This window comes from Chiloscyllium punctatum, chromosome 4 (genome assembly GCF_047496795.1).
Source record: "Chiloscyllium punctatum isolate Juve2018m chromosome 4, sChiPun1.3, whole genome shotgun sequence".
In the NCBI taxonomy this organism is placed as follows: domain Eukaryota; kingdom Metazoa; phylum Chordata; class Chondrichthyes; order Orectolobiformes; family Hemiscylliidae; genus Chiloscyllium; species Chiloscyllium punctatum.
Genome location: NC_092742.1, coordinates 52,290,873 through 52,316,456, shown reverse-complemented (window position 1 = coordinate 52,316,456; position 25,584 = coordinate 52,290,873). Strand labels below are relative to the sequence as shown.

General features: G+C 38.4%; 2 protein-coding genes across 4 annotated transcripts in view; one reads left to right on the top strand and one right to left on the bottom strand.

Annotated features, from left to right (window-relative positions):
- nid2a (nidogen 2a (osteonidogen)) overlaps nucleotides 1-5,185 on the top strand; it is a 110,738-nt gene extending 105,553 nt beyond the window's left edge. For all 3 annotated transcript variants that reach the window (XM_072568709.1, XM_072568708.1, XM_072568707.1), the window contains 2 exons: nucleotides 172-284; nucleotides 2,025-5,185. In XM_072568709.1, coding sequence (XP_072424810.1) covers nucleotides 172-284; nucleotides 2,025-2,035 — 124 coding nt within the window. In that variant the 3' untranslated portion in view covers nucleotides 2,036-5,185. The remainder of the gene's footprint in view (nucleotides 1-171; nucleotides 285-2,024) is intronic.
- Nucleotides 5,186-25,584, bottom strand: part of rtraf (RNA transcription, translation and transport factor) — a 31,505-nt gene continuing 11,106 nt past the window's right edge. The window contains exons 4-8 of the mRNA XM_072568710.1: nucleotides 17,914-17,994; nucleotides 15,804-15,892; nucleotides 12,563-12,631; nucleotides 9,700-9,748; nucleotides 5,186-5,504 (exon numbers count right to left, since the gene is read on the bottom strand). Of these exons, the coding sequence (XP_072424811.1) occupies nucleotides 5,350-5,504; nucleotides 9,700-9,748; nucleotides 12,563-12,631; nucleotides 15,804-15,892; nucleotides 17,914-17,994 (443 nt within the window). The 3' untranslated portion in view covers nucleotides 5,186-5,349. The remainder of the gene's footprint in view (nucleotides 5,505-9,699; nucleotides 9,749-12,562; nucleotides 12,632-15,803; nucleotides 15,893-17,913; nucleotides 17,995-25,584) is intronic.

Below are 25,584 nucleotides of genomic sequence, written 5' to 3'. Positions count from 1 at the left end.
AATTGAGGGATTCACCAGAGCAAAGATTAACATTTATAATTTATTGGAAGCCCGTAATTAGATCAATGTCTGAAGATTACTCCTTCTATCCACTATTTTACTTTTTTCTTTCTAGTTGCTCCAAACATAGACTCAGCATTTCTGAATGATTCAATTGCTTTTTTTTTCCAGAGATGGAATTATAGTTGTATCTAAAGATAGTAACCAAATTACTGACGAGTACCTACCTGATCAAAGATCACATCTGTACGGAATAACTGTGGCGTACCCTCGTTGTCCGCATGGTAAGAGGATACAAAATTGGAAAGTTCTTGCTAGGGAATAGCAATTCTAAATTGAAAAGAAATGTATACTTTGTGATATTACTCTCTCCCTGAAACACTGTTCTAAAAGCAATTCCTATTACCCAAAGGTGCCTTAAAAGGTTGCAGCCTCTTTCTATTGCTTGTTTAAAAGTTTGCTGGTGCAGATCAAGCATTAACATTATTTAATTTACTCCAGCCTCTCATACTCAAGATCGAAGAATTTTAAAATTAAAGAAAATAAAACTTTAATGTATTTAAGGGCTCTCTTATTTTTGCTCGCAAACAGCACTATCTGAATAAGAACTTGCGTGTAGTTTGTGCAAGAAGTTTTGAAGCAAAGTTTGCAAAGCTGGGTCTTGATGACCTAAGTTGATGGAGTACATTAGGTTATGGGTTCAAACCACAGGGTTCTAAGACGACACACATACGCAGTACAGAAGGAATACTTATTGCAGAATGAGGATTGAACACAAGCTTCTGTGCTCAGAGATCTAAAATATTTCATGGAATTAAAGGAGCAGGGAGTTCTTGTGTCCCAACCCTTATACTTCAACCAACTGCACAAATGGAAGCTGAAATTGTTTTCATTTTTGGAATGTATCTTTCAGCAGCAAACATTGAGTAAGTGGTTTATAGCCCACTAACCATTAATGGTTAGTGTACCACTACCAATGTGGTAATGTAGAGCATGATCTAAATCAGAGAATTAGACATGCATATAAGTAAGGGGAATGCAATAATAAAGAGACACTTCTATCTACTTATAGATTGTGTAAATGTACAGAGTGTCCATGATATGGAGGAAAAATTCTTTGAACGTAGGAGACTGTTTTCTGGGACAATATGTTAAGAAACCAACTAGGGTGCTGGCTGATTTAGATCTATTTTTATGCAAACATTAATGCAATTGCAATGAGAGGACTAATTAATAACTGTGTGTAAAAGAATCTTTAGGAAATAGTGATTGTTAGCATGATAGAATGTTCCATTAAGTTTGAAAAAGATATATTTCAATCTGAAATAGCGGTTTTAAGGTTAATTATAAAATGTGTGTGATGGGGAATTTGTTACAGTGGAAAGTGAAAAATACATGTGCAAGACCAGTACTTCAAGAATTAATGTTTGCTTTTCAAAGGAAAAAGTACATTCCTTTAAGACAAAAAATACTTCGTTGAGTCAGTCCTTAATGTTCTGAAGCACACAAGTATTACAGCATAGTAGTAGGCCATTCAGGACATTGTGCAATTCCCTTTATATCCTGAACTTATACCCATCTAATTTCATTTCATTTTGCATCTTCTGTTCAAGCTATGGTCACTTTTCAATGACTTCATAATGGATTTCTCTATTCTCATTTGTAAAATTCTTAAGTAAAAGAAATGTGGAATAACTAAATTCCTGCCCTTCTTTAGCAGGATGAATAAAAACAGAAGCTGCCAGAAAAGCTAGCAAGTCTGGCAGCATCAGTGAAAAAAAAATCAGTTAATATTTCAGGTCCCGTGACCCTTCCTCAGAAATGATAGCATCTGCGATTCTTTCAATTTTTATTTACCAGAATAAATTTGATAACTAAGAATAATACTTTGCTAGTTAAGAAAAACTAAACTAGCATCAACAGCTACAAATTAAATTCAACAAGTCAGCTTTATTTGTTTTAATATCGCCATGAGGAATACTTACACAGTATCATTTAATCTACCTTTTTTCCTCTCCTGGCAGGAAGCAAATAATGATTGTGCTGGTAATGACAACTGTATTTCAGCATACTACATCTGGAGGAAGAGCTCTATTGGAGCACAATGCTGCATGGATTGGTCTGTACTTTTCCTCCCATTGTTAGTAGGGAACTGAAAATGTTACATGGTAACTATATTTTTTTTTGAGAGAGCTTCCATACCTCATGATTTTCAAGAACACACTACTGTGCTGCCTTTTTGTTTTTAGTGGACTCAGTGACCGGTATGAATACATGGTCAATACCTGGTCGCTTATTCTGAAATTTAAAGAACACAAGCATAAATAGTTGTGTGATGGGCACATATCAAGTATATGATGCAGTGAAGAAAAAGCACAAACTATGAAATAAAATACTCCAGAGATGATTTAACAGAAGGTGATACAGCACCATACAAACATTTCCTGTACTTATGAACAGCTGCTTTACTCTGTCCTGCAAGGCATTCCAACTTGCATACAAATCGACTTGTGAGCAGATTCCAGAACGGAACCCGTTCACAACCTGGGGACTGGCTGAATTCTTTTCCGAAAGGCTGGCAAAATGTTTCAATTTCTTTATCATCTAGAAGTTACTGCACTTATTTCAGAAGTATTTAACAGTCAGCTTCAAACAACTGTAAACAATTGTGATTTTCAGATTTGACATCCTGAATTGATGTCTAAAACTTAACAAGATTCAGTTATTCAGTCAGATATTGTTGCAATTGTTACCCTTGACAAGCTACATAGAAGAATCAGATATGAATGTACCATAGTCCAACAAAATAAAATTAGTTCCTGTTTAGACTGAAAATATTTCTCTAACCAAAACGGTTTTAACCAGAAAGCGATGTTACAAGTTGAACCAAAGACTGATACAGAAGATGATTTAGTCTGGAACAAAAGTATAGCAATACTAATTTTCTTATTGTAAAATGCCTGTGTATCATCAGTAAAGCAACATCTGCTCAACATCATTTATGACTAGCCCAAGACATTCAGGTGTATGATACATATTACAAGCAAAACCCAAAATGTCAGTGGACATGTCAGACTATTGCAATATTACTCGTATTAAATCATATCTGATCTGAGCTTACTTTTCAACAGCAATAAAAATTGCCAAACTACAAATTTAAAAAATCATTGGACATCATGAATATTGTAAAACAACCTCAAAATTAAACATGCTTTTTCCTTAAAGATGGCACACCAATGTGTTTACACATTGACTTACTTTGCAATCATTTCCTAAATACGAGAGTGCTTTTTAAATAGCCTATTTAGCAGTCAACTGGTTCAGTGCTGACGATGCCAATGTGGAGTTTTGCCTCACGTAAATTTATTCTGCATATTGTTCTGTTGCAGTATTCCTGTTACAAGTAAATATTAGTGACTTACATAAAAGGTACCTAGTCATGATGGTGATGAGCTCAGTTACAGTAACACAATAGTAAACAACAGTTCACAAACTGGACTTCAGACGTGCAGCATTTCCTAGATCTGGGCACCAAACAAAGCCATGTGTGGCAGGAAGAAATACCTCTGGATAACCCAGTTGTTTTCCTCATCAAGAAATTATGACAGTATTTTACAACAGGCTTCCAAACTAGATTAGGAAGAATCTCGGTACTGAACAATATAGCAATTATGTATTTAATATTGCTTTAAAAATAACTACAATGCTATTAAAACATTTTTTTTGGGGGGGGTTGAAGTTTAATAATAGTATCTTCTAAAATAATCAAGGCACTCTTTGTAATGTGGAATTGATTCTTATTAAACAATTCAGAATTCTAGATTTGACATTTTATCACAAAGGTATTCTGCCAAGTAACATTTAGTCATTGCAAGAACAGTGCTCACCCAGCTTTATCACACTGAAGCTGTCCAGACTTTTAGTGGACTTCTGCACATCAATTTACAATTATAGGTAGTTAAACCAACGTAGCACCCCTCTCCAAGAGATCAATAGCTATAAAAGCAAGACAAGCAACAGCTTGTCTCTTCCAAAAGATGGAAGAACACCTAATGAGGCACAAAATACAAACTAGGTAGTGCAAATTATATTAAATTCAGTCAACATTTTTCAGCCTATTGGGCAAGCACTACAACTTCATACACTTCATTGTGTTTCATTAGTGTATCGGAGAGATGCAGTGACAGCAAGGCAAATCAAATAGGAATTTCCTGACTTTGATGTTTTATTGCATGTGTGAAGATTCCAGAAGTAGCTCTCCCATTTACTCCATAATTTTGGTTAGTGTTGATAGCTTCAATCTTTTGTCGAGCCAGGAATTGGTAATAAACAATATAAAGGAATATTTATATCCCTTAAACACTTTAATCATGCTTTAAAATTGCTGAAATTGTCTGGGAGTAGACATTGTTTGCAAAATCTGACACCGATCTGCACTATTGATCTTATATTACAGTTACACAAAAAAGTGTTTACAAAGTGTCTAATGCTATTGAATACTCTTAAAGCATGACAAAAAACTGAAGCCACAAAAATATTTAACTAGTATTCGGTAATTTGGTATAACACCTCTTCTGTTTAAATAGTTGAATAAGAACTGGCAGACAAGTATTAAAAAAAAAAAATCTGACCCTTCAATTGTTTCATAAATTAATCCACAGTACAGAGTTTGTGATTCTATCATGCTTTTCAAATACTAAACATTTTAAAAATAATCCTGTTTTTATTTCTAACCTGCTTTTCCAGGTGGAGACAGCAAAACTGCCATTTCCATAACCATTATCATTTTCAATTGGCTCGAACTAGGATTCACTGCAGGTTACTACAGAAAATATTATAAATTATTCAGCTTTTCCAATTATAATATTCACTAAAATATTTAACAAATATTGATTAGTACAAGGTCTTGTGGTTTTACTATCAACAAACATTTAATAAATGAACCTGCTCTCAAACTTGTTTTGAATGTTTCATTTTACATCATACATTGTAGTGCTTTCTCCATGCAAACTTTTTTCTTGCACAAACAATAATTATAACAACTTGAACAGTTAAATTTTGTACTTTTTGCTATTTCCTATTGTGAAGCATGTACATTACCTGGAATGTGTTTAACTTGACAAAACTCTTGTAACCACACTGTTGTAACTTTGTTCCAATTTAACAATAAAATTCAAGAAACAAATTTTGTAATTTCTCAAGTTTTAGTATTTATTCCACTTCCGTGAACAGTTTGCCAATAAGACTATTTAACCATGTGGGATCAAAAGTTATTTCCTTTTGTCAATTTCTGAGTTTCAAAATACAGATTACAAACAGTGCAAAGTCCCAACTATTTCTACCTTTTAATCATCTTCCAACCTTCCCCAGTCTGTGATCAGTTTTGGGATCAGCTATTATTGACTGAACGGCTACAATAGCTTCATTAATCTTGGTCTGAAGATCTCGTAGTTCCTCTATATGCAGCAACCGGAGGACTCTTGCAGCTTCATTCAAGGTGGCATCTGTTCAAACCAATTCAATTATAGTTATTTCTAATATCATGAAAATCTGGCAAATTCACCAGCAATGGAATTAAGCAATTTAAAAGTCAAGTTAAACAACTGGAACAGATGTAACTGTTACAAAATGGGATCAAATTACTAACATAGCAAGTTCAACCAACTAATCCCAGGGTTTAAATTCCTCAGAGTATGTGGACCTGACCAATTAGAATCAGTTTCTTCAAAGGATAAATGCAGATGTATAACGTAAAAGGCAGTACATTTTACACTAAAGTAAATTATACGTTTATGACCTTGTAGCTACCTGAAGGCATGAGAATTAAATAATGTTGAAAAATTGATATGACTCTTACATAAAGGTATGGGAGCCCTTGCTGCATTCTTCCATGTACATAAAGACAGATCCCAAATTGAAAACTTGCACTTTGGAAAAAAGAATACAAGCATGGACTACTTTCTAAACGGTGAGAAAATTCGTAAAGCCAAAGTACAGAGGGATCTGGGAGTGCTAGTTGAGGATTCTCAAAAGGTAAACATGCAGGTGGAGTCCGTGATTAAGAAAGCCAAAGCAATGTTGTCAATTATCTCAAGAGGGTTGGAATATAAAAGCACTGGTGTGCCACTGAGACTTTATAAAGCTCTGATTAGGCTCCATTTGGAGTACTGTGTCCAGTTTTGGTCCCCACACCTCAGGAAGGATATACTGACACTGGAGCGTGTCCAGCGGAGATTCACATGGATGATCCATGTATGGTAGGTCTAATATATGAGGAACGGCTGAGAATCCTGGGATTGTATTCATTGGAGTTTAGAAGATTAAGGGGAGATCTAATATAAACTTACAAGATAATACATGGCTTGGAAAGGGTGGACGCTAGGAAATTGTTTCCGTTAGGCGAGGAGACTAGGACCCATGGACACAGCCTTAGAATTAGAGGGGGCAAATTCAGAAGAGAAATGCGGAGACATTTCTTCAGCCAGAGAGTGGTAGGCCTGTGGAATTCATTGCCACAGAGTGCAGTGGAGGCTGGGACGCTAAATGTCTTCAAGGCAGAAATTGATAAATTCTTGATGTCACAAGGAATTAAGGGCCAGGGGGAGAATGAGGGTAAGTGGAGTTGAAATGACCATCAGCCACGATTGAATGGCGGAGTGGACTCGATGGGCCGAATGGCCTAACTTCCGCTCCTATGTCTTATGGTCTTTAACATGTGCTTACACTGAAACAGAAGCACACAATATCGCAGATTTGGTTTTAACAATCAAAAACAATTTATTACACAAAAGAAATGAAGCTAAATTAGAATAAACCAAACAATTCACATAAAACATATTTAAAGGTTTCAAAACAGTAAAAATACAATCCCATTGAGGCTTTCAGAACTCAGAATTCCCTTCTCTGTCCCACATATGGTTTAACTTATCTATGGCTTCAATTCCTAGTCTTAGAAATCTGATAGCCTTTTCCTAGAACCTTCATAGAACTAAGTTTAACCATCTCATCTTCAAATAACACCTTCAGGATTTTAACCAAACTGGTCTGTACTGTTGCTAACTCATTACAATCTATTCTTTAACAGTTCTAACTATCTTCTCCCTTTCTCAGGAACAATTGCTTTCCACATCCACCTTAAGCCATGACTGCCTAAATTGAAACAATAAAAGAATTTCCCCAAGCTATTAATTCATCCCTAATCAAAAGGAAACAAGTCCCTGACCTCTCAAACTAAGCCTAATGCACAACTGTTTACATTGGGAAAAGATTTACAAATGAACATAGCAAACCAGACCAGTTATATTCAGAAAGTCTTTCTCTCAACATTTAAAAAATAAATCACCATGGCTACAGAGGTTAATCAATATTAAACTCCTTCAACACAGAAAACCCATGTCACTAGTTCAAATTCAAAAATCTAAACTCAAATGTTCAAATATATAAATCAAACCCTTTACATTACATGGGAAGCAAAATCAGACCAACATAAGATTGAGCAGACACTAAATCTGACAGATGAAGTAAAATGTGGGAAATTATGAAGTTATACACTTTGGCAGGAAGAATATAAAAACACTATTATTTAAATGGAGAACTACTGCAGAATGGAATGCGATCCTTCTGAAGAGTAAGAATGCTATCCTTCATTTATATAGGGCGAGACTACATCTTGAATACTACGTTTGGCTTCGGTCCCCCTGTTTGAAGGGGGTTGCCAATAATTTGAAACAATTCTGAGGTTTACTAGATGGATACCTGGAATAATTGGACAGTCTCATTAGAGAAGACTGCACAGGCTGGACTTGCTTGCATTATAGTTTAGAAAGGTTAGAAGTCACTTCATTGAAGACTGAGATCCCGAGTGGTCTGGCAGCAATGTGGAAAGGATATTTCCTCTTCAGGGGACAGTTTTCAGTATAGAGGGGAGGATAAATTTTCAAGGGTGAAGAGATCTTAGAACACACTGCCTCAGACCCCACTGCCAAAGAAAGTCATCAAATATTTCTAAGGCAGAGATAGACATATTCTTGTTTGACAAAAATTAAAGGCAGTGGGGTAGATGTGAACATGCAATTCAGACAAATCAGCGATGAACCTTAACTAAATGATGTAGCAAGCTTGGAGGGCCACATGGCCTATTTCTACTCCGAGCCTGTTTTTAGGTTTCCTTAAAAAAAATGTAGGTTCTCGCTAGGATGGAAGATTGAATGTTAAAAATACTTACAGTAGAGGAGACTTTTTAAAAAAATGTACAGCTAGTAAGCCTTTGGAAAAAGTGTATTTACATAACTTGAGACCACACTAAATTTTAATATGTTAAACTGGTGGTTGAATGAGTGGGAAAAATAAGGAAAAAGGATAAACATGTGGCATTTCGATTACTGCTCACAGAAACATTAAACATCAGTGTTGATTGAAAAAGTCGGAGAGATTCAACGTCAAATAATTCCTGATCTTTTAAAGCATTGCTGAAAATGTGTTGCTGGAAAAGCGCAACAGGTCAGGCAGCATCCGAGGAACAGGAGAATCGACGTTTCGGGCATCAGCCTTCCTGAAGAAGGGCTGATGCCCGAAACGTCGATTCTCCTGTTCCTTGGATGCTGCCTGACCTGCTGCACTTTTCCAGCAACACATTTTCAGCTCTGATCTCCAGCATCTGCAGTTCTCACTTTCTCCTTTTAAAGCATTGGTCAATGTAGAAACCAGAAATTAAAATAACGAGACGGAATAAATTCTGTAATAACCTAGTAACAAGATTCGGCAAAATAGACAAGCATTTATTTAGAATTTTGAATTTTATACACACACAAATTATAAAATCACGATGGATGGAAACATTGAAATTGTGATTATTCACTTTTCAAGCAATGTTATAATGCATTTTGGATTTTTAAATTCAAGCAATGGGACATGGCATGAATTGTGTTGTAGAAAGACTGTACAATGCTAGTAATTTGGTTTCCATATATACATTTGGTTTTTAAAAGTTCCCATTATACATTTTCAAAAACGAAGTCCTATGCCACCTTTAAAAAGCAACGAAATCAATGTCTCTTAATAATCCATTATTTTGTAGAACTAAACTGGAGTAGAAAACTTAAATAATTTTTTTCAATTAGAAATGAAATGGTAATGCAAGCTAGAAGGATTCAAAATACACAAAGGTTCAAGTCTCAGTTGAGGGGTGCAAGAAATAGTGTATCCTAAGGCTCAGCTGCTGAGGGACTAAATGCAAGTGTATGCGCAGGGTGAGAGAGCCCGTATGTACAAGGGAAGGTAAAATTATTATATTGATTACGAGAGGTAATGAGGGGTTCTATGGGGAACAGAGGTTTCAATGAATCCTCAGCCACTAGGAAGTATGGAGTGCCATGCTGAAACCTATATCAGTATGTAAAACATAAACACATTTGCAAAGTACTTAAAAACAAAATTTTTATTCAAAGTACATATATCTGGTTAAGAGGGATTTAAGAGTGTGGAAGGAAAGACAATTAATTTAAAAGCATGGTGGGCATGCAAAATTAAAAAAAATATTTGTAGAGCTACAGGGATAGAATTGGGGAATGGGATTAGCAAGCTAACACTGTGATGAGCTACATAGCCTTCCTCTGCGTTAATGGTATTTACATATGGGAATTACAGCATGCAGTTAAATCAGAGGTTATAAATTTTATATTTCAATGTCATTCTACTTACCTCCAGTATCAAAACCAAGTAGATGTTTTTCTAGAGATACAGTTAAGCCCTGAAAAATAAATAGAATTGTTTATCAGCACAGGCTTAGTGGGCCAAAAGAAGTGTTCCTATGCTGTATTGTATTAGCAAAAATTGTATGACTGAACCACAGCCATCCGGTAGAACTGAATCGATTCCTTGCTTCACTTATGGTTGGCTGGGCAGAGCAATGGATCAACACTTTCCTAATCCTTCATTAGAAATAAATATTCTACACAGCATTAATTAACTATGAGCAGTTAAAAAGAGTCTTTAAACTATTGGTATGATATAGTCATTTTAAACTTAAATGTTCAGAGCAGAGTTGATTCTTAAACATACAAGTTAACATTTGAGGATAATTAATCTGAGAGCACAGACTAACCCACAGGGCAGAAAAATAGTTGGCAACATGCCAGCTGGCAGTGCTTCATGCTGACAATGAATGTTTGGGAATCTGGTATGCATTTGCTGACAAAAGTCTGCACAGCTAGGGCCACTCTGTTCTTCACCAGTTCCTCTCATCAAGTGGTTATTGCATAAGGACAGGTTTCTGCCTGTTCACTATATAGTTTCCAGTGCTAATGTCTAGGATGTGGCTTTCTACAGCATAGGCAGGAACTCAAGAACAATAGATATAGCAACGAAAGCAGGTGGGAAACTGTTCCACTACATTAGCCATTAGATTCAGATTGGATCAAAGAAATTAAGATCCCAAACAGGACACTGATAATCATAAAAGGGTTAAATAAATGGAGTTGATTTTGAAGAGAGGGAAAGGGAAAAAGTAACCTGGTTTGGGAGATAGAAAAAGGTGGAAACGTTTTTTGGGGTGGTACTAAAGAGGAATAATATTACACAAATTAGGGGACAGGAAGGTAGCACAATCTTAATTGGGCTAGGAGAATAGTTATCAACTGAGAGGGTTTGAGAACACTATTGTCTAACATTGACCAGGATGCATCCTTGGCATCTTTGGACACAAAATGTTTTTACTGGCGGTTCAGCATACGGTATCAATCCTGAGGAGTTTAAATACATTACTATGAATAAGCTACTGTTACCCATGAGAATCCTATAGTACGTATGTAGAGGCAGTCAGTTTAATAGGACTGAAATCATTCTATTACCAGGTGGGCTCTCTGCTCAATCCTAGTTCCATGCATTTTCTCCCCTTGGCACAAATATCAATGTTTTAAATCAACACTAATTAGAAGCAAATCAGTGGAAATCAGAGACCAGATTTTATCAATTATTAGTGATTAATAAATTGCAATATACAAAACACCCAAAAAATGCCATTTAACAACAGAGTAAGGGTTTCCTAGTAAGAGTATCCTCTGCAAATGGAGGTCTCTTGTGGCAGAATGGCAGTGTCCCTACCTCTGAGCTAGAAGGATTTTAGACCCACTTGCTTCAGAGGTGTGTCAATAACAGATCACAACCGGCTGTAAAAAAAAATCTTTAAAATGTTACTACGTACAGCATGGACACAAATATCTCTTGAGAAAGTTGAGGGGGAGTTGAAAGTTGCACATATTTCAAAAAAAAAGGTCTAGAGTATCTTTAGCACTGGGTCAATGAAATGGACGTAATAGATTTATGATGGTATTGTTGATTTACAAACACGGCTGTCACTCAGCCCTGAGCCTGTTTTGCCACTACATTACATCATTGCTGATCTGTATTCTAGCACCATCTGCCCACCGCGGTTCATCATCTGTTAACACACTTGCTCCAGTGAGAGCGTCTTTACCCCTGAACCAGGAAGCTCAGGTTCAAGTCCCACCTGCTCTGGAGGTGTGCAATATTATTTCTGAAAAGGTTGATTGAAAATAGGTGGAATTGAACCAAGGTCCCTTGCGTTGAGAGGCAGCAATGCTAACCCACTGAGCCACCCCACAGATTTGTCTGCTTTGTTTGATAGATATGAATAAAAGTTGAATGAGCTGGTACCATATGGGACAAAGTAGAATAATCTGCAAAAATTTGGTAAAGCGCGAAGAAAGCACAAAAAGAAATTTCCTCTAATCAGAAAAGCATAGGTCCATTATTGCTGTTCTTCCTTCACTCTGACCGGAGAACTTTGAGAGGTTTATGTCTGGCAATTGTAACAAGATACACTATATGGATGAGTCATTCATAGTAACTTGACCAGAGTAAATTTCTGCTAGGCAAATTTAGCAATGAGGTGTATCCAAGTTTATTAAAGACCCCCATATACAGCCTTTTCTGCAGATATTCCTGCTCTTTTCATTTAGCAGGTTGACTTTTTTATTTTGATGAGATGGTCTCTAGTGAACCTTGTCATTTCATTCATTTTATATATACAACATATTTCAAAGGCGGACAAACTTTGTGGAAATTTTATTGCATATCAATTAATTTATTTTCTTCATATCTTGAGTATTCCAGGCAAATACATATAATATGCTTTCTTTACAGGGCAGCACAAAATTTTTGAAAGCTATAAAACCTATCATGTTCCATCATCGAAGGCTAACCATGCTTCTAACATATTAGATCTGGCTTTGACCTGCTACGACTTGCTAGTATGTGGTAACATGCATATATATCTATTAACAAACGTATTCACAAGAAAACCGATTTGGCCAGCTCAAACACTGCTTTTCTGGCTTGATCTTTGTACTGAGTTACATCCTTTCTTTTCAGTCTATTTTAAACCATCAATCCTTCTCCTTAAATGTCAAGCCAGACTTGAGTAATAAAAGATTCACAGAATTTCATATTTTATTCAATTGTAACAACAATACTAATTGAAGTCTGAAAGAGAACAATGTACTGATAATTTACATCTCAAACGGTTTTAGAAAACATTGTTTACCTCCTTTGATCGGTTTGCTTTTGCAATGGCCTCCGGGCTTAATCGTTCTTGTACCAAAATGCGAATGGCCTAAAATCAAAATTTGAAAGATACATGTTGGTGCTAAAACAAAAATTTAAAAGCAAACATCTTTGATCCCAAGTTCAACTGTAGGAATTACACAATTTCTTATCCAACTGAGAAGCATTTCCTTATAGCTAATTACATCTGCATTGCAAGGCAAATCATACTGTTCACTAAGACCTACAGATTTCATTGCTTAACATATGGAATCAATTTCACAAACTGGCTTCATTTATAACTCCACAGGGAAGACATTAGCCCCATTGTTTACAGTTTGAGAAATTAGTTGTGCATTTCAGTGCTTACATCTGTTTTTTTTTAAATAATATCCAATGTCTTGAGGCATTTTTAATTGACCATAGTAAAAGCATAGATACAATAGTTAGCTAAAATCAAATGATGTTCTAACCAAGATTAAATCTCAGTAAAAGCGTACACCTTACAGGTGCTAAACAAAATATTTTTCTTTCTACAAGAAAATTTCTCCTAATACACTTGTTTCAAAATATGGGCACAAGTACATTTGAAAAAGTGCTATTTCAACTGGTACTTTGAAAAGTGCACAATTATTTGCATTTGCTATCCCAGTCGGAGTGGCCCTTGGAGTACTAGTTACTAAATTAATTTATACGCATATTCAGCACTGCCATTTTTCATTGAACAAAAAGAACACAAATAGGATAGCTGCAGCAGCAAATGTGAGGAATGAACATTAACCCAAGGCCTTCAAAGTTGAATGATAGTAGTACCAGCTGCAACAGAAGGCAGAACAGCGAGAATGAATGAGAAATCGAATCAAAACAGCCATCTTATGCACTGGCTCTAACCAAGTAATTTGTATTGCCGCCAACACTTAACTCTTGAGGTTCACCCAGAAGATCTGCATCAGTAACACATTACAGAACACAATGAATAGATCAAGCACCATAAATATTTTCTCATCGGAAATGCGCACTGTCTTCTTCCCACAGCCTCAGCACCAAGTTACTTCTTATCCTCAGTGGTTTCAACTTCTATTTCAATTCACCAAGTTCTCTCTCAAGTTGTTACCCTCCTTTCTCCCTCCATTCCAGCTTCCTTATTACTCATAGCCACATTCCTGACCCTGGCCTTGCTTCTCTCAGTTTTAATCATGGGTCCAGCCATTGCTGATCACACTTTGTGCTGTTCTCCATCCACAATCCCCTTCATCCTCTCTACTTCCAATGTCCATCTCAATAAACACCCTTCCAATTCATTTCAACACATCTAGTTTAGCCATCGAATTGGCTAGACCATACAAAGCATCACCAGATCCCGTTCTCACCTGCCAACATTGCACAGTATGCAAGAGTCAACCTAAAACCTAAAATAAGTATCCTTTTTTTTTTCTCTACTTCTTAAAGCCCGCTTCCTTCCTCCAACATCACCAATGTGAAGGTGGTTGTGGACTCTGTTGTTACCAATTTGAGACCAACTTATCAGCTGCTAATTATTTCGTTGCCCTAGCTCACTGAGCCAAGTTTCCCTCAATGATTGTCACTGCCTTCGCCCTGAACTTATTTCTCTTAGTTCATTCTACTTTGTGCTCTTTCCCAGCACATCTTATTCATGAAGCCACACTTGCTACACCCTTGACCCACTTACTATTAAACTGTGTCCACACAGCTTCTATTCCTGGTTCCTATGTCAAGAGATAAAGTTTACCATTCTTTCTCAGAGAGTGCCTTCCAGCTTCCTTTCTGCCATCATCAAAGCAGTCCTCAACGTACAAAACCTTCTCCATGGATAACTAATGCCCTATCCCTAACTTTCCTTACCTTTCCTAAGTCAATGAACATAGTAGTGTCTTCCACACCTGCGTCCATCTCTCACACAACTCAATATTTGGATACTGTCTAATCAACTTGCTCAGAGGGGATGGGACATGAAGCAAGTGGGACTTGAATCTAGGCCTCCTGACTCATGTAGGGGCACTACCAGTGTCACAAGAATCTTATAACACCTCTATATTTGAATAAATTTCATTATGTTCACATACGTGTCACAGCACTGAAATGGCTCAAACTCACAAATGACATCCTCTCAGTGTAAAACAGGTAAAATATGCCTTCTCCACCTGTCAACAACCTTTCACATCGTTGATCACACCAACCTCCCCGATGCTTTTCCACCATCTTGCAGGTGGATTGGTTTGCATTCGCCTAGTTCCATTCTTCTCTATAAAGCTGAAGTCAAAAAATGACTTGCAATAGTTTTCTTCCTACTTCCATGCTATTATCTCCTGTGTCATCCAAAGATCCAATCATCACTCCCTATTTCTCTTGTACATGTTGTCCCTTAGCAGTAAAACCTGAAAATGTTGCATCAGCTTTAGATTGTTTGCTGACCATCTACATCTTTACCTCAGCATCAACACCTCCTTCAAAACTCTTGTTTCTAAGTTATTGGACTGCCTTTCCAATCATCTATTACTGAGGGGTGAGTTAACTCAGTTGGCTGGAAGGGCAGATTTGCAACGCAGAGTAACGGCATCAGCGCGGGATCAATTCCCATATTGGCCAAGGTTATCTTGAAGGTTCCACCTTTGCAACCTTGCCTCTTGCCTGAGAAATGGTGATCTTTAGCTATACTCTATTCGGCTTTTTTTTGGAACTAGCAGGCCAACTATGTTTTAGCCTTTTCCACTATTAATTCAGAACTCCTGCATGCACATTACCTTCATTCTCCAATTTTTAAGTGAAGCTTTCCAATGTATTTTATACATTCTAGTTTCTTTTATACTTGCCAGCTGCTTACACGTTTTTTTGTTTTACTGTATTTCCATTGTCTAACATGACATTCGCTGTTTTCCATGTAGCAGTTTGCTGATCACTGAGTCAATTAAAGTAACAAGAAAATAAATTGTTTCTTCACTAACTCATATTTCATAAGATGCTGATAAAATTTCTAAAACCTAAAAATTACAGTATTTTCTTCACAGATCTTTATTGACTTGTTACATACTTCCGGCATTCTCTGCTGATTTCAATTCTATTATTTGCAATTTTTCGCAATTGATATAAGATGTATTTTCTTTACAAAGTAGGGAAATCAATACAGTAGTCATTAAACATTTGCTTTACTAGGATCAAAATCTACTTTATGCAAGTCACTAAGGAACACCTTAAAGGACACTAATGAAGCCTAGTATGCTTACCTTCAACATTACGAGGTAGTCATCATGGCGCTGAATTTGTAAAAGATTAGCTAATGCCATCACACCAGCCTTAAAGTCAGGGTTGTTAACTATAAAAGAAAACAATGTTATAGAACTGAAACTGTTCAAAAACTTTTAAAAATGTAAATTTGGGCTAATCCAATTTCTAAAATTCAAAGTCACCAAAAGAGCTAATTTACTTTGACTCAATGCTGTAAAGAATTTGCAGCTGTAAAACGTTGCAGCACCAGGCGACTGACTGTGTGGAGTTTGCACGTTCTCCCCGTGTCTGCGTGGGTTTCCTCCGGGTGCTCCGGTTTCCTCCCACAGTCACAAAGATGTGCAGGTCAGGTGAATTGGCCATGCTAAATTGCCCATAGTGTTAGGTAAGGGGTAAATATAGGGGTATGGGTGTGTTACGCTTCGGCGGGGCGGTGTGGACTTGTTGGGCCGAAGGGCCTGTTTCCACACTGTAAGTAATCTAATCTAATCTAATCTAAAAACCAGTAGCTGTAATAGCACCCTCTGCAGGGTATATGTTTCTCTGAGAAACCAGAAACATAGTGGTGAGGAAATTACTGTATGCGCCCAATCCTCCAGTGACAATTATACAAGTATGAAAAAAGTATAACCTTTATCAATATAGAATATTGTGGTACACCTGATGTAGAAAGTTCTATGCCAAACGGAACAGGTTATTCAATAGGGACAGATTTAGGAGCAGTGATTCAGAACTATTGAAGTAGGACGGGTTGCAACATGTAGAGATAATGTCAAGTTTGAGTTTAAATTGACATGAATTTCCACTGAAATAGCAAGTGTCAAATATTTATTGAGCACTTGTATACTATTGACATGTAGCAGAACGCATCAAAAATCAATGCTTGTCAATCTGTCAACACTTTTTATTAATAGTTATTTGGTAGCATAGAATTCAAGTACCATGAAGACAGACATTTTGTTGAAACTTTGGATCTTAGATTCATTAGGACAATTTGCAATACCACCAGAAAGGGGGAAAAGCCAATATTTAATACTGTATAATAGGAGACTGCTGATTGGTCAGCAAGTGGACTTGGTGGTCAAGGTGCTGCCACAGAGAATATAACAGAAAATGGCAATTTACAGATAATTGCCAGGCTTTGTTTAGACTTTAAACCAGGTAAATTGGCTGATTTATCAGGGTAGTGTCCTTACCAATGATACCAGCAAACTGTGTTCTTGATGTGTTGGGATACCTGCAAGGTAGCGTGCACACAGCTAATTTTCAATAGCAGTAAGCAAAAAAGGTCTGTTCAGTGTTATGAAGATTTCAAACAAAGATTTAAGATGTTTCACAAAAAACCACTGACAGCCTATACACTTTCACATTATAGCTTACCACCAGGCAGCTGATGTAATCTCAGTTGCAAGCAGTGACAGAAGTCATTGTTAGCTTAAATAAGCCTAAGAGTATTCCTGACCCTAGTTCCTCTATTACTTTTAATTTTTAATTTCTGCCACCACTTATATTATCAAGCACCCAAACACTATTTTGTATCAATGAAAACATGGCCGTATAACAAACTTAAGATATGCTTTTAACCTTGTAACAAGCCAAAGTTGATTGGCCTAAGTGTAGGAAGACATTTTCTGGGAAACACAAGAAACTGAGAAGAGATCTCACAAACAAACAGAAAAAGACCTGTCCTGACAATGCAGTGAAGCAGATAGAAGGTAGAAAGGAGAATTAACTCAACACTAGATCTTCATTTAGCATGAGCGAGGTTGTAGGATCAGTGCCTATTCTCCAATCTTCTGTAGCAGAGCACGCAGTCATGGGGAGAATATGCAAACTCCACACAGACCAATGCTGGAATCGAACCTGGGACCCTGGTGCTGAGAGGCAGCAGTGCTAACCACTGAGCCACCATGCCACCAGAGGTAAAATGAATCCAATAATGATGAAAGCCTCCAGACATTGACCACTTCTGTATTTGCAGACTGCCCATCAACAGTACCACTCAACTTTCTTGCAACTTTTTGGTCAATATAGATAACCCATACAATTACTTGGATCAGGTTTCCTCCTCTTAAAAGTAAATTATAGTTGAGCATCGCTATTACTTACCATCAAGATTAATAAGTGGATCTGTGCCTTTTGTAGCATCATTTCTTACACTTTCTGCTGTACAATTCTTATATTTATCCACTGTGGGAGGGAAAAAATTCAGTTTAAAAAGCTTACTGACTGAACATTGCATTTCTGAAATTTCTCAATATGTGTATAGCATTAACAAAACCACAATCATTAGTCATCTCCTGACTTTGTAGCAATGGTATTTACAATTGAAGGCTTGTTAGGCCAACAGTAGAGAACATATTCAACTAATTAGCATACAAGTGCAGTCACATGCAAGGAACACTTTAATGCACCTTTGCCTGCTGCCAAGCAAATATCCTATGAACATTTACTTTAAGCCATTATTTTGTTTTCCTTGATCCATCTATCCTAATGAAAACATATACAGTTTCTGCCTTATCCATTAAAAAGGGGAAGCAAATTCCACAGCCCTTCAATAGCCCTGGTTCTAGTTGCTCTTTGTTTGAAACAGATTAATGCTGATTTTTCTTTAATTGAATATAAAGATAGCCTTTTATTGGTAATGGTCGTAGCCTGGAATTTGTAAGGCATGAACTTTACCTGCCAATTGTCAGCGCAAACCTGGATATTGTCCACCTCTTGGTGCATTTGGGCACAGACTGCTTCAGATGGTGCTCTACATTGTGCAATCATCAGTGACCACCCCCACTTCTGACCTTCTAATGGAGGGAAGGTCATTGATGAAGCAGCTGAAGATGGTTGGGCCTAGGACGCTATCCTGAGGAACTCCTACAGAGATGTCCTGGAGCTGAGATGACTGACCAACAATCAATCTCTCCCTTTGTGCCAGGTATGACTCTAACCATCGGAGAGTTTGCCTCCGGATTCCCATTGATTGCAGTTTTGTCAGGGCTCCTTGATGCCACACTCCATCAAATGCAGACTTGATGTCAAGAGCTGTCACACTCATCTCACGTGTGGAATTCAGCTACATTCAAGTTTGAACCAAGGCTGTAATGAGGTCAGGAGCTGAGTAGTCCTGGCAGAGCCTAAACTGGAGTCACTGAGCAGGCTATTGCTAAGCAGGTGCTGCTTGATAGCACTGTTAATGACACCTACCATCATTTTATTGATGATCAAGAATAGACTGATGGGCCAGTAATTGGTTAAGCTGGAATTTAACTGCCTTTTATGTACAGGGTATACTTGTGCAATTTTGCACATTGTTGGATAGATGCCAATGTTATAGCTGTACTGGCAAAACCTGGCTAGGGGTGCGGCAAGTTCTGGAGCACAAGTCTTCAGTATTATTGCCAGAACATTGTCAGGGCCTGTAGCCTTTTGCAGTATCTAGCGTCTCCAACCATTTCTTGGTACCACACGGAGTAATTCCAACTGGCTGAAGATTGGTGTCTGTACTAGTGGAGATATCTGGAGGAAGCCGAAATGGATGATACACTCTACACTTCAGGCTGAAGACTGCTGCGAAAGCTTCAGCCTTACCTTTTGCACTGATGTGCTGGGCTCTTCCATCATTGAGGATGGGGATATTTGTGGAGCCTCCTCCTCCTCCTCCAGTGAATTGTTTAGTCATCCACCACCATTCACTACCAGATATGGCAGGGCTGCAGAGCTTAGATCTGATCTGTTGGTTGTGGGATCACTTGCTGCCTAAGCTGTTTAGCATGTAAATAACCCAGTTTGGTGACTTCATTAGACTGACACCTCATCTTCAGGTAAGCCTGATGTTGCCCTCCTGCATTCGCCATTGAACAAGGGTTGATCCCCTGGCTTTATGGTAATGGTTGAGGGGCGAGGGTCATGAGGTTAAGATTGTACTGGAGCACAATTTTACTGCTGTTGATGGCCCAAAGAGCCTCATAGATGCCCAGTCTTGACTTGCTAGATCGGTTCAGAATCTGTCCCATTTCACACGGTGATAGCACCATACAATTGCGCAGGTGAGACTTCGTCTCCACAAGGACTGTGGTGGTGGTCATGCTTACCAATACTGTCATGGACAGATGCATCTGCAACTGGCAGAATGGTAAGAATAAAGACAAGTATGTTTTTTCCCTAGTTTGTTTCCTCACCACCTGCTGCAGATGCGGTCCAGCAAATGTGTCATTAAAGGACCTCACCAGCTCAATCAGTAGTACTGCTGCCAAGGCACTGTTGGCGGTGGTCATAGAAGTGCCCCAGAGTACATTTTGTGCCCCTGCCATCCTCTATACTTGCTCCAAGTGTTGTTCAACAAGAAGGAGTATCATGTTCAACATTGACAGAGGACACCGCATGGTAGTCAGCAGGTGTACTTGCCCACATTTAACCTGAAGCCATGAGACTTCATTTTCTGGATTCAATGTTGAGGACTTCCAGAGCAACTCCCTCCTGACTATATACCACTGTGCCCGCCACTGGTGGGCCAGGACATATCCAGGGATGATGGTGGTGGTATCTGGAACATTATCTGTAAGATATGATTCTGCGAGTATGATTACATCATGTTGTTGTTTGAAGGGTTTGAGAGACAGCTCTCCTAATTTTGGCACTACCCCCAGATGTTAGGAAAGAGGACTTTGCAGAATCAACAGGGCTGCTTCTGCCCTTGTATTTAGCAACTGAGAGTCAACCACATTGCTGTGGATATGGAGTCACATGTAGGCCAGACCAGGTGGGGATGGCAGATTTCCCTCTCTAAAGGACATTAATGAGCCAGATGGGTTTTCTCCGACAACTGACAATGATTTCACTGTCATCAGTAGATTCTTAATTCCAGATCTTTCTTTATTGAATTCAAATTCCACCATTTGCAGTGGTGGGATTTGAACCTAGGTCCCCAGAACATTACCTGGGCCTCTGGATTAATTGTCTAGCAATAACACCACTAGGCCATTGCATTCCCTTGATTGTTTTAGCTACTATAGTATTTCATTTTTAGATGACAAATGTCCAATTCCACACTGAATATGGCAAAGATTATTTGTCACATTTAACATGCCACTTATTTTCTTTACTGTTAATCTACTTCCTTCTACATACTCATTTTCACAATGGAAATTTAATGTCGGGCAAATTAACCGCTTTTTTATACTTAATACAATCACACAAATACAAACTGCCAATTCCAACATAAATTCCCATCTTGTCATGTAATGTACTTTTGAAACAGTTTAAAATATTTTTGCCTCCAACAATCCACTTGACAAACCATCCCATGCATATGAAAAATGTGGTCCTATAGATAAGTAAATAGTAATTATGCACTTTTTGGTACAAACAGGTACCAAATGACTTCTGTTCGCTGCATCATGTTAACTCAGAATTAGGCATATCAATGAAAGGACAGAGAAATAAAGTCATAGTGTGAAGGAGGATAAGGTGGTGGAAAGCATACTTTGCATGTGCCCTGCCCATAATTACCCTTTTACCTGTTGAATTTCAGGAACTTGAAGAGGAAATCTGAGATTTTAAAAACAGAATATAGAAAACTAACCATAACCAGGACGCTCATATGTTGACTATAACAAATGCTCAGAGGCTGAGGTTCAGTTGAATGCATCGGGCAAATAGTCAAGGAACTTCAAGTGAAACATCAGGGAACAATGGATCAGCATTTGTGCAGCATGCTTCCCCCACCATCAGTATCTAAGCACTCCCAAGGGAAGCAAATTAACTCACCAGCAGGTTGAATTCCAACAGACTCCAGAAGAAAGACTGTGGAATCTCAGTAACCCCAGAACCACCAATCTCAAAAGTGATCAACCCTTTGGCTTTTTGGCTTGGGCTTTCCAATCTTATAACAATGTTGATGGCCTATCAGCTGCCAAGCAATACCTTACTGAATGCTTGCCATCCAATGCTAACATCATTTACCTCCAAAAGGCAGACACAGAAATTAAAGAAAACACTATTAATCAAAAATGTTGAACTACTGTGCGACTCCCTTCATACTAAATACAGCCATGCAACTCATGTCCAATCTGACCTTGTCATGAACCACATCTATGACAATTCCACCTGGGAGTTTCCAAAGTGTAACATGCACAAACCTCTAAGTGGCAGCAATGAACAGGCTCGGCAGATACTGCCCCACCCAACTACTTACTTAGGAAATTTCAACAGCCACCACATGACTGGGGTTACTCAGTGCCAGACAGTGATGGCCTACAGCTCCTAGTGTGGGCTTCCTCAATACATAACTGCAAACAATGGAAATACACAGCCAGATGATGCCAGAAACGCTCACTACATAAACACATCTCCAAGGACAGGTCACAGGCTGGGAATTTTGTGGCCTCCTGTTTCCCAATGCCTGTCTACCATTAATGAGGCACAAATCAGGAGGATGATAGAATACTCTACACTTGTCCAGATGAGTGCAGCTCCAAAAAAGGTATCAAAATGGTTGACACTAACCCAGATAAAGTATACCATTTGATTGCTACTACGATCACAATCTTCAACATTAACTTCCTTCTCCACTAAGGAAGAGTCACAGCAAAGTGTCCCATTCACAAAATGCACTGCAGTATCTCACCAAGGCTCCCTCAGACAGTACGTTCCAAACTCAAAACTTCTACTACTAGAAGGACAAGAATCACTGATGCTTGGGAATACTACTTTTGCCGAAAATATCTTCCAAAAGAACCTGAAAAACAGACATAGGTTGTTGAGAGATCCAACAGCACCAAGATACAATCATAAAATACTGGCCTGCACAGAGTCGAGACAATTGTTAGAAAATTCCAATGTACCAGCTGAGTCCACCTCAGGTAGGATTAGCCAATGGAGAAGACCAACTAACAGATTAATACTGGATTCAGCTGGTAGCCCCAACACTGTTCAACCTATATATAAATTATCTCCCAATAAGCATATCTCACAAATTCATCTATATTGATGACATCTGTTGTGCCATCCAAACTCAATCCTTCTGCACCATGGACCAAATCCTTGATGACACTGTTACATAGTTGTCAAGCTACGTAAGCAAATGACTTCTCACAATAAGCATATTTACTGAATTCCAAAATTCTTCTGCTCAACACCCCATCCCCCTAGCTTCCACTCTTTCTAAATATCACACCCTCTCACATTGCCAACTGTGGAAACCTGCAAGCTGGATGAAACAATTTACCCTGCACTTCAATTGCCAGGCCACAAAAACATATTCAATCAACCTACTGCCTGCCTTCCATTTTGGCTTCCCTCCCTGATCAAGATCTCCTAGCAGACATCTCTTGATCAAGAAATAGAAAACAATTATCATGAGGATGCTCTCAATATCTGTCTGATACAGGCTTTGAGTAGCTCGACAAAAATAGCTCAGAATAAGCCAGAGCCCCTGTGCAGCCCATCATCATTTCAGGAGGGTTTAAGGGTTACTGAGGATTATACCTGCAATAAATGTCATTGATTGCGAATCCTGTCAGATCAAATGGATCAGTTGAAGCTACAGTTAGAGGCAATGAGGAATTTACAACAACTAGGAGGTGCGACAGATGGCAGTTACAGGAAGGGAGAAAAGACGCAGATACAGGCAGGTAGATGGTTTAACTCCAAGAAAGGTAGGAGAGGTACGCTGATAGTACAGTCGTCTTCTGTAGCTATCTCCATTTCAATCAAGAATGCTATTTTGGAAAATGTAAGGGGTGATGGACTCTCAGGGGAGTGTAGCACGAACAGCCAAGTTTCTGGTATTAAGGCTGACTCTAATGTAATGAGGGGTACATCAGGTTCCAAGCAATCGATTATGTTAAGGGACTCTCTAGTCAGGAGCACAGTCATTTCTGCAGCCAAAAATCATAATGGTGTGTTGCCTTCCTGGTGCCAAGATCAAGGATAGCTCAGCAGAATATTCTCAAAAGGGAGAGGGACCAACAGGAAGTCATTGTACACGTTGGTACCAACGACATAGGAAGGGAAAAGGATGAGATTCTGAAGGGAGAATATAGAAAGTTAGGCAGGAATTTAAAAAGGAGGTCCTCAAGGGTAGTAATACCTGGATTGATTCCAGTGCAACGAACTAGTGAGGGTAGGAATAGGAGGATAGAGCAGATGAATGTGTGGCTGAGGAACTGGTGTATGGGAGAGGGATTCACATTTTTTGAATCATTGGGATCTCTTCGGGGGGTAGATTTGACCTGTACAAGATGGATGGATTGCACCTGAATTGGAAGGGGACTAGTATACTGGCAGGGAGATTTGCTACAACTTCTCAGAAGGATTTAAATTAGTAAGGAGGAGTTTTGGGACCCAGGGTTATACTGAGGAAAGAGATCAATCTGAGACTGGCAGAGTTGAGAAAAGAAGCTTGTCAAATAGTCACAGCATACAGGAACAAAGCACAGAATAAGGTAGAACTTATAAATTAAACTGTATTTATTTCAATGTAAGAGACCTAACAGGGAAGGCAGATGAACTCAGGGCATGGTTAGGAACATGGGACTGGGATATCACAGCAATTACAGAATCATGGCTCAGGGATGGACAAGACTGGCAGCTTAATGTTCCAGGATATAAATGCTATAGGAAGGATAGAAAAGGGGACAAGAGAGAGGAGGGAGTGGCATTTTTGATAAGGTAGAGCATTACAGCTGGATTGAGGGAGGATATTCCCGGAAATACATTCAAGGAAGTTAGTTGGATGGAACGGAGAAATAAGAAAGGGATGATCACCTTATTGGGATTTTATTACAGACCTTCTAACAGTCAGAGGGAAATTGAGAAACAAATTTGGAAGGTTTTTTCAGTTATCTGTAAGAATAATGTGGTGGTTATGGGAGGGCATTTTAACTTCCAAACATAGACTGGAACTGCCATAGTGTTAAGGGCTTAGATGCAGAGGAATTTGTTAAGAGTGTACAAGAAAATTTTCTGATTCAGTATGTGGACGTACCTACTAGAGAAGGTGCAAAAATATTGATCTACTCAGGAAATAAGGGAATGTAGGTGACTGACGTGTCAGTGGGAGAACACTTTGAAGCCAGTGACCATAATTCTATTAATATTAAAATAGTGATGGAAAAAGATAGACCAGATCTAAAAGTTAAAATTCTATATTGGAGAAAGGCCATTTTTGACGGTATTAGGCAAGAACTTTCAAAAGCAGATTGGGTGCAGATGTTAGCAGGTAAAGAGACGGCTGGAAAATGGGAAGCCTTCAGAAATGAGATAACGAGTGTCCAGAGACAGTACATTCCTGTTAGGGTGAAAGAAAAGGCTGGTAGCTATAGGGAATGCTGGATGACAAGAGAAATTGAAAGTTTGCTTAAGAAAAGGAAGGAAGCACATGCCAAGTATAGACAGGAGAGATCAAGTGAATCCTTAGAAGAGTATAACAGCAGAATATTTAAGAGGGAAATCAGAAGGGCAGAAACGGAACACTAGATAGCTTTGGCAAATAGGATTAAGGAGAATCCAAAGGGTTCTTACAACCACATTAAGGACAAAAGGGTAACTAGGGAGAGAATAGGACCCCTCATAGATCAGCAAGGTAACCTTTGTGTGGAACCACAGGAAATGGGTGAGATACTAAAGTATTTTGCATCAGTGCTTGCTGCGGAGAAGGACGTGGAACATTTAGGATATGGAGAAATAGATGGTGACATCTTGAAAAATATCCATATGACAGAGGAGCAAGTGCTGGATGTCTCGAAATGCATAAAGGTAGAGAAATTCCCAGGACCTGGTCAG